A 13,988-nucleotide genomic window follows, 5' to 3' on the forward strand; every position below is an offset into this window, starting at 1 on the left:
CAGCTAGAGACCTAAACATGGTCTTTGTCCTTAATGAGCTCTGTTTGCTTCTGGTTGGGTGTAGATAACTACGTGGTGACTGAAGGCTCGTGTGTTCGTTCCTGTAGCAACAGGATGTACGAGGTGAAGGAGAATGGAATCCAACGCTGCAAAGACTGTGACGGACCCTGTCCTAAAGGTAGAGAGCGCGCGAGTGAGAGACACCTGAGAATCAATCAAATCACCTGACCAGCTCTTTCTCTCCTGCAGCATGTGACGGGGTCAGGTTTGGCACTCTGATCAACACCATCGCTATCAACGCCTCCAACATTGACTTGTTTAAGGACTGCACCAAAATCAACGGCGACGTCGTCATCCTTGAATCCTCCTTCACTGGGTGAGGAGCTCCTCCCACTAAACATCACAGTGTTACACTGCGACTTCACGGTAGCTGGATGCTAACAGCATCATACCCACAGCCACACCTCAGCACATCGCCAACGCTCGCCTGTCATGAAACACAGGCTTCATTAAGTTAGCCTGACAGAAATAAATGACTTAAACATGTTCGGTGCAGTCAGCTGAGTAGGCCGTCCTCTGTGTCAATGACTTGTGCTGATTTGCCATTCCAGGGATCCACATTACAACATCCCACCCATGGAGCCCGAGAAGCTGGAGAACTTCAAGACAGTGAAGGAAATCACTGGTAGGTCTACAGCCTGAGAGCAATGGGAGTCACACTAACTGAATCTGTAGTTCGTTGCCCTCTGATTCATGGAGTTGTTAAAGTTTTGAAGATTGCAGCAACAACCAGTGTTTGTGTCGTCCAGGTTACCTGGTGATTCAGTTCTGGCCCAAGAATCTGACATCTCTGTCTGTGTTTGAGAACCTGGAGATCATCAGAGGAAGAACGACATTCTCGTGAGTCTCACTGTCCAGAAATACCAGAAATATGTGAAATATGTGGGTTTTCTTTCCAAACTGATAACAGTTTACACCGAGGTTATAAAGGAACTATGACAACTAAACCTCTGAGCTATTCTGGGCCCATAAATCTGCTTGCATAATGGGTGGTTTCTTTTGCACTCTGACAAATGGAAGTGTAGCTCAACACTGGTTTCATATGTAGATATTTGGTCTGTGTTTCGTTTGACTTCAGACTTTACTCAGTATCAGTGTCAGCATGACATGATTTGGTAAGCGGAAGAAGGTTGGTGGATGGATGTTGGATGGATGGATGGATGGTTGTTGGACCAGCAAGAGTGCTGATGGTGGCTCTGTATTGTTTATGTACCCCCCTCTTATGGACTCTTGCTCTTCAGGAAACACAGTTTGGCCGTGGTGAGCTTGAAGCACCTGCGGTGGCTGGGTTTGCGCTCTCTGAAGGAGGTCAGTGCCGGAGTAGTGGCAGTGAAGAATAACCCCGAGTTATGTTATGTTTGGAAAGACCAGTGGGCCCACCTATTCAGATCAACCGACCAGACCATTAGCTTGTTGAACAACAGTCCCCCTGATGTGTGTGGTGAGTCAAGAGTTCACGTTCAGCACAGCTATTGAATGAACGAATGTCTGAGAAATAAGACAATATTCTTGTCTCTGCGACACAGAGAGGAACAATCAAACCTGTGACACGGAGTGTACAGATTTAGGCTGCTGGGGTCCAGGGCCCACCATGTGTTTGTCCTGCCGGCAATTCAACCGCAAGGGCCGCTGTGTGGTGTCGTGCAACCTGCTGCAAGGGTGAGTTATAGACTTTAAACATTAGTGAAGCAGTTGCTGTGTCTCTGTGAAGCCTTTTGTCAGGCTTCAAAACAGGCTTTCTGCTGTCTGTTTATATTCAGCCAGAAGCTGAATAAAGTAATCAGCTAAGATTAGCTAGCTTGATTAGCTAGCTCAACCATAAACTTTGTAGATACACAGACATGTATACGTGCTGAAAATATTTTAGGTTCTACATATATTTTTATTTAATACTAAATTTACAGAATCACTACACCCAACACTCAGAGAACGGAGGTTACAGGCATAACCCCAAGCTAACCTGGTGCTGCTGCTAAATTTGGCTGCTACCTTAGCTGCTACCTAGTCTCTCAATATTCACACTCTACACAATTAATGTCACAAACACAGATGATACACAAACATCTAAAATCAAATAAACTTGTTCTACAGCACACACACATCCAGGTAAAAGTCGTCATTGTCCCTGCAGTCACTACACTCCCAACATAAATACCAGTAATTCAGATGAGTGCAGGTTGCTCCGAAACAAATAAAAAAAGCTGAATTTCACTCATCAAAACTGGAGGAAATACTTGAAAATAGCTGCACAACAAGTCACCCCTGAACAGTTGTTTAGAAGGTTAGTTAATTATGAATTAATTCATTGTAACATGTGAGTCTGTGGGGCTGGACCCCCTGCTGGATACAGCCTTAAGTGGCTATTGGAGGAAATCCATAATTTCCATCAGTGCAGAAAACCGAGCTCTTGTTCCCCCGGTGAGCTTCTGCACACTGACTCTGGATCTTTCTCTGTGTCCTCCTGCAGGGAACCCAGAGAGGTGGAGGTAAATGGCAGCTGTGTCCAGTGTCACCCAGAGTGTCTGCTGCAAACCGGGTCGCTGACCTGCTCCGGACCGGTCAGTGCAGCTTCTACTGCTATTGTTGCCATTGTTGCTAGGAGGAGTGTACAGTATGAAATAGCATCGGACAGTCAAAGCATACAAGCAACTGTAACAGCTGCTGATTTTTCTAATTAATACTTCGTACTCTTCTTCAAGTCATGTCTGAACCTGAAAGTTCAAACTTTTTAAGGTTTTTCAAAGCAGATCTTTAAGATTTTGTGTATTAAAAACATATTTTTAGTTCTTTTTGAGATTTATATCAAAAATTAAGGTAAAAAGGGCATGATCAGTAGATGTTAAATTAATCCTGCAGAAAAATACAGGAGCAAGCGTGTTAACAACGGGACAGGAAACATGAGGAATCTGTAGATTTCGCTTTGAGAATGAAACATTTTTTGGCACATTTTGTTTTTCTGTAAATATTTTGGTCCTTGTACAAAGACAAAAATCATAAATCGTGGTTTAGAAAATGAACATCCCCATCATCATCCCCACCTGCAGGGCCCTGACAAGTGTTCCCAGTGTGCCCATGTTAAAGACGGCCCCCACTGCGTGCCACACTGCCCTCATGGTGTGCAGGGAGAGGGAGGCAAGTTGGTCTGGAAATACGCCGACAGAATGGGCCAGTGCCAGTCCTGCCACCAGAACTGCAGCGAGGGGTGAGGCGCATGCTGCTGAATCCCCGCTGAGGGTGTCGGCAGAGCAGCTGATATTAAACAGAGCGTCTAACATTGGATTTAAGATGTTTTGTGTCTGTGTGTCTGCAGGTGTTCTGGTCCTGGATTGTCTGGATGCAATGGGTAAAAATATATCTTTGGTTGTATCTTAACTGAAATCAACACAGAAAAGATGATGCCAAATAAACTTTTGCATTTCAACAATATATATATATGGGGCGTCTGTCTCTCATTCTCTCTCTCCTGCTGCTACTTCAATCATGAAACTGATCAGTGATCAGCTGATCGTCTCTCTCCTTTGTTTTTGGCCCACTTTGCACCAGAAAGAGGAAACCAGCGGCTGAACAACAGCAGCACGTTTAAGCTTGATCAGCTGTTGTTAGAATGTATTTAATATTACTTTCTACTCGAGGATCTTTTTCTAGCTGACGCTGGTAACTGTGCAGGGGCGGAGCTAGCAAAGTTTAGCCAGGGGGGCCGATAGGGCATGAACAGGGAAAAGGGGGCACAAAGACATACTTTTCTTTCTTATTCTCATTTAAAATGTGGAGCTTTTAATAAATAATTATCTGAATCTTACAACCAAAGTTTTCATGTGATGTAAAATGTATAGAAGTCCATTACTGTATATAGTAACTGTTAAGTCTAATATACCCTAGTAAGCTGTAGTACTTTTTCCTTTGGGAACCATCTGTGCAGTCTGCAATTCTGTTGAAGAAAGATGTTGAATCTATTTAATTATTGTAGAAAAATAATTGATTTCTGTGCATTTTTTACACGCACATTAAATTAAAGTTGATTACGTCGATTAATCATGATGAGGTGGGGGGTGGTTCCCTTTTTTATTTTGCTGGGAGTTTGCAACCCCATTAGTTTGGTTATTTAATATTTCTGCTAAGTACTCTTTAAAATACCAGAATAGGGAGGATGGAGCAGGTTTAAGTTTATTAGATTGATCAGTTTTGCTGAACTATGAAATATTTTGGGTGCAGTGTATTTTTTTGCATACAGGTATAACAGAATATTTTTTTACTTGAGTATGAACTTATACAAAATGCAGAAAGATATTTTAAAAAAAGTTTTACCGATTATAAAATGCACTGTATCAGATTTATATCAGTATCGGCCAATATTCAAATTTATGATATTGGTATAGGGAATAAAAAAGTGGTATCGTGCCATCTCCAGTTTGAACAGGACTCTATGACTCTGCATGCTGTCAGCATCATTTAACGCTCTCTCTTCACAGCTCTCTTGCACACTCTACACTGGCGGCCAGTGTGATTGGAGGGCTCCTGCTTCTCGTCATTGTGTCGCTGATCATCTTTGTGTTGCTACGACGAATGCAAATTAAGAGGAAGCGAACTGTACGCCGCCTGCTGCAGGAGAGAGAGGTGAAGACTCAGCTTTTCATTCTGCATTTAAAACGTGATCGATAGTAAAATGAATGCATTAATGATGAACCTGGGTTTGATTTGGTTGGTAGCTCTAAAATATGAACTGAAGTCTCTCTACATATGATGCTATTGGATGACTTTTGTCATTTAGCTGGTGGAGCCGCTGACCCCCAGTGGTCAGGCACCTAACCAGGCACTGCTGAGGATCCTGAAGGAGACAGAGTTTAAGAAGGTCAGGGTGCTCGGCTCCGGCGCCTTTGGGACGGTGTACAAGGTAAATATGTTTGATACAAGAGAATGATCCCCTCATGGTGGTACTTTAAATGTTTAGTCATGTGAGTGCAGCAGAGGAAATGCTGCTGTCATCCAACACTTGAGACTTGAACGCACCACAGCCCAGTCGCACTCCTGCTAGTTGGACAGAATAAAGTGTTTGTTTGTTTAGGGTTTGTGGATCCCTGAAGGCGAGAATGTGAAGATCCCAGTAGCCATCAAAGTTCTCAGAGAGGCCACGTCACCAAAAGCCAACCAAGAAGTCCTGGATGTAAGACTCCTCTGTGTGCTTCTTCTTTTTCCTGCTATACAAACACATTGTTAGTGACTGTTAAGTATTTTGTGTCTTGAATTTTAAGTCGCTCCACCAAATATCTTCTTACATTTAAGGGGTTTAAAAAAGTTGGATCTTAATCTTGAGCTGATTAAAGGGCGCACTGAAGTTAAAAATGCTCCACAGCTGCATCTGTAGCTCAGACTTTCCCGTGGATGTTTCTCAGTAACACTGCTGTCTGTGTAGGAAGCGTATGTGATGGCGAGTGTGGATCACCCTCATGTGTGCCGCCTGCTGGGAATCTGCCTGACATCATCAGTCCAGCTGGTTACTCAGCTGATGCCGTACGGCTGCTTGCTGGACTATGTCCGGCACCACAGGGATAGCATTGGGGCGCAGTGGCTGCTCAACTGGTGTGTCCAGATTGCTAAGGTGAGTAAATGAGGTCAGCAAGACCTCCTCTAAGGAGAAACTCTCCTGCCTGAGGCGCCAGCTCAGTGTGCAGCTCTCTTTAAGCCTGCTGAGGCCCATTAATGCAAACACAAGAAACCGTGTGCTAATCTGTTTAGTCCGTTTTAAGTCTGATTTGGATTTTTAAGTGCTGGGAAAATCACAAGGTACAAGGTCAGAGGCTCACAGTGAAACCTGATGAGAGCAGTCTCCATTCATAAAGTGTGCTGATGGGATCGTGGGTGCTGAATATGGAGCTGATGGCAGGAGAAAAACGGGAAAACCTCAGAGATAGTTCATGGATGCAGTGAAGGAGGACGTGCAAAAAGCTGGTGTGACAGATGAGGATGCTGGGAGAGGGGGAGATGGGGGCAGATGAGCTGCTCTGGCGCCCCCTAAAGGCAGCAGCCTGAAGAAGTTAAACAAAAACAAACAATTTACACAGATGAGTTACAGTCATTTACACATTTTTGTATGAGGCTGTAAACATGTTTATTTCTGCTGTAACTTTTGACATTTTTACACGTGGATCTGTGGACACTGAACGATTGTTGGAGTCAGCATCACCTGCAGTTTCTGGACTTCATTTCTTTTGCAGAGATACTGGTGCTGCAGCCCAGCCAGTTATCACACAGCTGGTTTTACTCATACTGAAAACTTGTGTGCATGCATGACGTTTGTGTGCAGGGGATGAACTACCTGGAGGAGCGTCACCTGGTGCATCGTGACCTGGCTGCAAGGAACGTCCTTTTGAAGAGTCCTAACCACGTCAAGATCACCGACTTCGGCCTTGCCAAGCTTCTGACGGCAGATGAGAAGGAATATCACGCTGATGGAGGAAAGGTGTGTTTTCATGTGGATGGCACTCGGAGACGAGCTGATTTCTATCAGGACAAAACCACAAAAGACTAAATCAGACAGGATGTTGATGTTGTTAAAATGTTCCTCACCTGTCTGTGTGTGTTTGTCTTCCTCTGTTTAACGCAGGTTCCCATTAAGTGGATGGCATTAGAGTCGATCCTCCAGTGGACTTACACCCATCAGAGTGATGTCTGGAGTTATGGTGGGTCAATCTGTGGCTCTCTAGCCTGCACAAGGCCCACTGGGTACTTGTTTCACTACACCTGAAAAAGTTATTTTCTTACTGTGACATAAAAAGACAGCTGTTCTATCACAGCTGGGATAGGCTCCACCCACGACACTGAATTTGATAAGTGGAAGCATAAAGTATCATGAGGTAGCCCTCCATAAAGAATCGTCTGCTTTATTGTCTATTTTACTTCGAATGGAAACATTAAAATTGAAACCATTAACATGCTGTTGTCTTGTGTATGACCTGACACAAGAGGTCGACCATAAACTCCTAAAATGCTCTCTGATGTCATAGATCCAGTGAGCATTAGAGTGATCTTCTCATAGATTTCAGTCTGACAGGACTGCCCCCTCCTGGGCATTTGAAAGAAAAACGGTTCAGGTTCAAGATGCTTACTTACTGATTCACCGTTCGGACCCCAGAACATATTTCTGTCTTTTATATACATGCAAATAAAAATGATCATTATCATTAAAATTCTCATCAGGAACAAACCCTCCTTGAACTCATGTTGTTTACTTCATCGTGTCTGTTGTTGTGTGACGGAGGTTTTACCGAGCACTGAGTCTGCTCTAACAGTCGATGGTCTGCAGGTGTGACGGTGTGGGAGATCATGACGTTCGGCTCCAAGCCATACGACGGCATCCCGGCCAGCGAGATCGCCACGGTGCTGGGGAGAGGCGAGCGGCTGCCTCAGCCCCCCATCTGCACCATCGATGTCTACATGATCATGGTCAAATGTAAGACGAGACGCAGGTGGTGCTGGTAGAAAAATTGCGCCTTGATGGGAACATGAAGGTGTCAAACTTTTAAATAGTTATGGCGCTTTTTCACAAAAAACTCATCATGTCTCCAAATCGGGCGTCTGTTTGTCTTACAATGGCTCCAGGCTACGGTCTAAATTTCATGAAGTCAGACAAAAAAATTCTACATCAAGTACTAAAAGTTCTTTGGTATGACGAACACGAATATAGCCTGGAGCAGCTCAGCTGTACAGAAGACTGAAAATCATCCACTTTGCTTCTGCAGGCTGGATGATCGACCCGTCCAGTCGGCCCAGGTTCAAAGAGCTGATGGTGGAGTTCTCCAAGATGGCCAGCGACCCGTCCAGATACCTGGTCATACAGGTAAACCAGGGATTTCATGTCATTTACTTGTATAATAACACTTATAAAAAGATTTTCTTCACTGAGGGTTGGTAATATGGAGATCCTTTACCGTCTGACTGTCCAGATCTTTTCTACATGTAATAATATTAATATTGTCTTATTTCTCAGACATTTGTTCATTCAAAAGCTGTGCTGAACGTGAACTCTTGACTCACCACACACATCAGGGGGACTGTTGTTAAACAAGCTAATGGTCTGATCGGTCGAATATTTGTGACATTTGTGAGAAATCATTTACGCTCATAGGACTCAGTGTTTCTGTATGGAGCTAAATCACTTGGTCAGCAATCAGTTCTATTATTAACAATCCAAAAATATTTACATTTTAACCTTAACAATAATCTACTTTTATAGTAATCAAAAAACTACAGGAATAAACCAAAACCTTCTTACTGAAAATGAAAGAAGGAAGCTGACACTTAACCTAATTAACCTAATTAATAAGTTAACTGATTAGAAAAAGATAAAGCATTTCTACTTCTAATGATCACATTTAACTCAGTTTTTCCTGTTTTGAAAATGAAGATATTAGAAAAATAAAACAATTTTGTTTTCATATGGAAAACCGTCCATCGTCTTTTCTTTTTGTTTCCTCTTGAATGCGCTGGCATATGATGAATTAAAGTATGATACAATTAATTTTTTAAATGTAAAGAACCAAATTCTGATCACAGTACGGGGTGCACGTGGAGAATATGTCACGATCTGGATCATTCAGACACAAAACAGGAATAAATTTAATCCAGGAGAAAAAGTATTTTAGAAATATCTACAGCTGAGATTTTTTTTATGAAACCACATGAACATAGTTGAATTATTAGACCCGACAAACATCATATCATCAGTTCATCTCTTTACTTCCTGTTTATTAGAGAATTAAGCAGTTTGGGATCAACGTGTGTTCTAACTCATACTCACACGGTGAATATAGATGAGTAAACTGTTAAAATGAAATAATATTAGTATTTATTAACTGCACAGAACTAACAGGGAATGTAAAGTTTCGGTGTGTAGAAAGAAGCGGTTCAAAAGAAACACGAGAAAATGATTTCAAACAAACTTCCAATAAATGCAAAGCTGTTTCTCTTTGGTTTCAATCCAGAAGATGATCATTATAATAAAAATGAACGAGCAATAATGATCGTCTTTAAAGAAAAAAACTGTTACATAGCATAAACTCGACTACATTAATTATTTTTGTCAGGGGGACCTGCCAAGTCCGTCAGACAGCAGGTTTTACTCTCGTCTGCTGAGCACCGACGACACCGAGGACGTTATTGACCCGGACGAATACCTGCTGCCCTACAGAGGAATGGGTAACCATAAGGACCGGCCCATGGTATGGACACACACACCTATTGTAGTCTAATCTAGTCTAAAGACACATTGTTACATGTCTATATGTTTTATCAAACATTTTAGTAAGTGTTACATGAAAAAACATTGTGCTTAAGAAAGTGTTCGGCGCCCCCTGGTGACCCAAGTAAATGTAAACAGTCTACTTCCACTCGCCATAAGTGGCCAGAAGTACAGCTATTTATTTCCTCTGTGTTTCATTCTAATGAACGTGCTTTGATGAAACAGAGGTGTTTCATTGATTCTCTTCGTTCGTGTCAGAATGGTCATCCGGCCGGAGAGAACAGCCTCGCCCTGCGGTACATCACCGATCCCACTGACAGCGCACTGGAAAAGGACTTCATCGACCACGGTATCCATCATCAAACATAACTCAGACCAGTGACAAATAATTAGGAGATGTAAATCAATTAATAGCCAGACAGCAAACTGTCTTCATGACAGAAAATTAATTAATACCTAAACAGCATTTTCCTGCTCTGTCTTCCAGAGTACATGAACCAGAGTGTGAGTGAGACCAGCCAGAGCAGCCGGCTCTCCAAGGTTTTAAACCCTAATTATGAGGACCTGAGCCTGGGCTGGGGCCCACTTCCCCACCCGCTGGAGGATCTGAACACCTCCCAAGTGCCCTATGGACCTGAATACCTGAACGCGTCCTTCAAACTGCGCCCTCTGGTGACCAGTCACAGCCTTGATAATCCAGACTACCAGGCTGACTTCCTGCCTCAGACCATTAAAGATGCAACGTTAGCGGAGAACCATCTGTTCCTCCCAGCAGCAGAGAACCTCGAGTATCTGGGTGTGGGCGGCGCTCTACATGCTCCTGTCCGCTAGGGGACATCAGCACTCGGGCTGTCAGACTGAAGCTGTGCTCTACTTTCATTCAAGCTGCCCACAGGAATTAATTGTTTTACAGTCAGTTCTTCAGGAAACACTGACTTGAGCAGAGGCAGCACTTCATCCAGACCGACAGCCTCAGACTCACAATTGATGTTTGCAAGTTTGCTTGACTGGTAGGACCAAAGGACTTGGTTTAAGCTCTGCAGCTCCTGAACGAGTTTCTTTAACAGTCTCAGTCTGACTAAAACCTTCTGTTTGACTTGAAATACTCTGAATGAACTTTTATTGTATAAAGTGTATAAAGTTATGAATTCTTTGCTTTACTTGACAAGAATGAGCCAAATCATGATTTCCTGTTAACCACTACTGCTCGTGTCTGTGTATCACTGTTGATAGTGTAAATTTATGGAAGTTGAGAGGCTGTCTGCAGGTACTGAACCTTTGTCAGCTTTTCCTTTTCAAGAGAATAGTTTTCATATTTATAGAAACGATGATGATCAGGACTTTAATGTGTTAGAGGAACATGGATGATGAAGATGTGCCCAACAACGAACAATAAAGAGCATCTGACCAGAGTGGGAGCAGTTTGGAGTGAGTCTCGAGCGTCCAGACAGAAAAACTTTTCAATCTATCAAATTTAGATCCAACTTTTACAGCTCACAGTGCTGAACGGGTTGTTTTTAGTTTGAATATTCCAAAAAATCAACCCAAGTTTTATCGACAATGCTGAGTTATTGTCATTGTTGTGGTGCATCGGTTACTGAGGGCCCCTCATAGATGATGGCTTGACGTTCGAGTCCCTGTTTGGCTGGAGCCTCTCTGTGACATAGGTGTAAGCTGGCTGTAGTGGTGGAAAGCATAAAGTACTACATGAATGTGTCTTGTAGCGTAGAAGGCTTTGAGTTAAAAAAACAACTGCTGCTTTTTAAGGCAGTAGTGTTTAGAATTAATCAGCTAATTTCTCTGTGCTTGAACTCATTTGGAGACATATCATGTAAATTATGACCTTTGACAGCCTTCAGCCTCCATAGAGAACCACACTGAATGTCTGTATATGTGATGTGACTCGGTTTGGCTTTAACTGTGGTTAGATGTGAACTCGGGTGTGAATTCAGTTTTCTTTAGCTGACCTGCTAACAGGTTACATTCACTGTTTTCTTGTTTGACACTGAATGAAGTTAAATATCTGCAGGATATTTATCTAAGGTTTATTTAGAGCAAAATTCCACAAATGTCAGCACCAATCTTTTAGAGTTCGTAGGTGGAAAACGTGGGAATGCTCAGTGTGATGTCAGAATAAGGTGTTGCCTCAGGTGGGAGGTGTTTTGTAGTGTAAGGTTGAGACCTTAATACAAAGAGATGATATAAATATATTCCTGCCCTCACCTATGGGCATAAACTGTGGGTATCACAATAATAAGGGAGTCGAGCTCAGCCTAATGTGGGTGTTAGTTTCCCCAACATCTGCCAGAGTCTCCTGAAGTCCAAGTGACTTATGGATCTGAGTGGATATCCTCATGCCTGCCAGCTCTGTGACTGTGCACACATGTTGTGTTGTGTCCATCTCGAAGTTTCAGAGTATGTTCACCACTTAAGAGATAAAATAACAACCTGAGCAGCTACTACTCCATATTGGAAGGATCCAGACGTGCTTGTGTCATCTGACTGTTTATACCCAGGAAGCAGTGGGGAGTCTCTTGGCTGGATTAGGAATATAACATTATTCCTGTGGAAGAGCTGGAAGTGGTGGAAATGGAGAGGAAGGTCTGGGCATGTCTGCTGAGACTGCTGCCCCAACATCTGGATGCTGACAAGCAGTGGAAAGTGGATGGATGGAGGAATGTAACCATGATGAATATGATGGATGGACAGGAAAGACTCTGAGAAAACTTCAAACTAAAAGATCATGAGAACAGAAACCAAACCATTCATGTACATGTTGCTTCTATGTGATTAACCTCACTGCTATTTCAGCCAATATTGAGTGAGTGGTGTTCTTTGCCTCTCGCAGATCAGGGTTCACTGAGTAAACATTGCTGGGTTTTCATAAAAAATGTAAACTAAAACTTTATTTAATACATCGAAAAGACCTACATGTAAAATATGAGCTTTTCGTGACATTGATTTTAGTTTTTGATCATTTATGGAGTGTGATGACAGCTGCCATGTTGTGTCTCCACTCTAACAGTCACTCGATTATCAGTTATATTATTTTCACTTCAGAGACACTGGCACATGTCCCTGCATGAACCATGTAAATGATCCGGCTGATGAATGGGGACCTTGTCTCTGTTGTGTTCTGTGCTGGTTTGTTGTGGATTCTGTGACCCCCTCTGAGTCCAGAGCAAGCTTTTCCTCCATCATCCAGGGGTGGAGTCATGATTCCCGCCCTTCATCATCCTCATTAAACACAGGTAGTTAAGGACCAGCTCGAGCATCCAGTCTAAACCTGATAGTCTGCTCCTGCTAATGCTTTTGTCTCCCTGTTCCCAGCATCACCTCCCCTACCTGAGGAGGGAGTTACTCACCTTTACAGCTTACCTGCTTCCTCAGAGCTGGTCCTCTTCCTTCTGGAACACACTTCCTTTGTATCCTGGTCTTCAGGGATCCTCTCCCTGTGAGTAAAAAGAAACAGTGGCAGAAGGATTCTCTCCTGCAATGATCAAACCTTATTTGAGTAGCTTTGTTGTGAGAAATAAAAGCCTTGTGACTGTGAACGCCGTGTCTGTCATTTTGCCTTGTCCTGAGTGGCCCGCACCTCTTCAATGGCTTCCTGAGTGAAGACATCACAGCTTCCACAGGGTGAGAGGCAGGTACATCCTGGACAGGTCGTCACTCTGATGCAGGGCTAACCATTCACAGCTATGGGCAAGAACCACCAGTGAACCTAACCCCACCAACTGCATGCGTTTGGAAAATAATTATTTTGTGTTATCACTCATCCTGAAAGAAAGTTTAAAGTCGAATCTCTAACCATCCCCTGAATCCATCCTGGCAGCTCGTTCCACATGAGCGGTGTCTGAAAGCTCTAAAACGTCTAATAACTACAAGTAAGTTGGCAGTGTGAGAAAGAAGAGCTCTAATGGGTGATATGGTACTATAAGTTTGACACCTAGGGTCTCAAAATAATGAGACACTGAAGAACATGTGGACACTCGCTCAAAGTAGGCCCATGATAATGATCAGCAAGATGAAATTAGCTAATACTAAAATATTCAACACTGCTACAATCTAACTGTAAAAACAATAAAGGATGTTTGAGCAAAAAGAAAACTTGAGTGAAACTGGATCTGTGCTGTCATATGTATTCATCAAAGAATCTCCATCCATCCATCTTCATCCGCTTTATCCGAGGCCGGGTCGCTGGGGCAGCAGCCTAAGCAGAGAGGCCCAGACCTCCCTCTCCCCAGCCACCTCCTCCAGCTTATCCGGGGGAACACCAAGGCGTTCCCAGGCCAGCCGAGAGATATAATCTCTCCAGCGTGTCCTGGGTCTGCCCCGGGGCCTCCTCCCGGTGGGACATGCCTGGAACACCTCGCCCAGGGGGCATCCTCATCAGATGCCCGAACCACCTCAGCTGGCTCCTTTCGATGTGGAGCAGCAGCTGCTCTACTCTGAGCCCCTCCCGGATGGCCGAACTTCTCACCCTATCTCTAAGGGAGAGGCCAGCCACCCTTCGGAGGAAGCTTATTTACGCTGCTTCCTTCTCCCATCACTCGCGAACAAGACCCCGAGATACTTAAACTCCTCCACTTGGGGCAGGAACTCATCCCCGACCCGGAGTGGGCACTCCACCCTTTTCCGGCTGAGAACCACGGCCTCAGATTTGGAGGTGCTGATCCTCATTCCCGCTGCT

At 43.6% G+C, this 13,988-nt stretch overlaps 1 protein-coding gene across 1 annotated transcript in view; it reads left to right on the forward strand.

Moving 5' to 3' along the window:
• LOC113029559 (melanoma receptor tyrosine-protein kinase-like) overlaps positions 1-12,849 on the forward strand; it is a 39,920-nt gene extending 27,071 nt beyond the window's left edge. Inside the window, exons 8-28 of the mRNA XM_026180470.1 lie at positions 65-178; positions 250-376; positions 612-685; positions 810-900; positions 1,302-1,501; positions 1,587-1,719; positions 2,528-2,618; positions 3,105-3,262; positions 3,371-3,403; positions 4,530-4,674; positions 4,829-4,951; positions 5,123-5,221; positions 5,471-5,656; positions 6,362-6,517; positions 6,662-6,737; positions 7,361-7,507; positions 7,797-7,894; positions 9,141-9,275; positions 9,554-9,644; positions 9,783-12,546; positions 12,626-12,849. Coding sequence (XP_026036255.1) covers positions 65-178; positions 250-376; positions 612-685; positions 810-900; positions 1,302-1,501; positions 1,587-1,719; positions 2,528-2,618; positions 3,105-3,262; positions 3,371-3,403; positions 4,530-4,674; positions 4,829-4,951; positions 5,123-5,221; positions 5,471-5,656; positions 6,362-6,517; positions 6,662-6,737; positions 7,361-7,507; positions 7,797-7,894; positions 9,141-9,275; positions 9,554-9,644; positions 9,783-10,126 — 2,621 coding nt within the window. The 3' untranslated portion in view covers positions 10,127-12,546; positions 12,626-12,849. The remainder of the gene's footprint in view (positions 1-64; positions 179-249; positions 377-611; positions 686-809; positions 901-1,301; positions 1,502-1,586; positions 1,720-2,527; positions 2,619-3,104; positions 3,263-3,370; positions 3,404-4,529; positions 4,675-4,828; positions 4,952-5,122; positions 5,222-5,470; positions 5,657-6,361; positions 6,518-6,661; positions 6,738-7,360; positions 7,508-7,796; positions 7,895-9,140; positions 9,276-9,553; positions 9,645-9,782; positions 12,547-12,625) is intronic.
• The last annotated feature ends 1,139 nt before the right edge of the window (positions 12,850-13,988 follow it).

Source organism: Astatotilapia calliptera, chromosome 9, assembly GCF_900246225.1.
Source record: "Astatotilapia calliptera chromosome 9, fAstCal1.2, whole genome shotgun sequence".
Lineage (NCBI taxonomy): Eukaryota > Metazoa > Chordata > Actinopteri > Cichliformes > Cichlidae > Astatotilapia > Astatotilapia calliptera.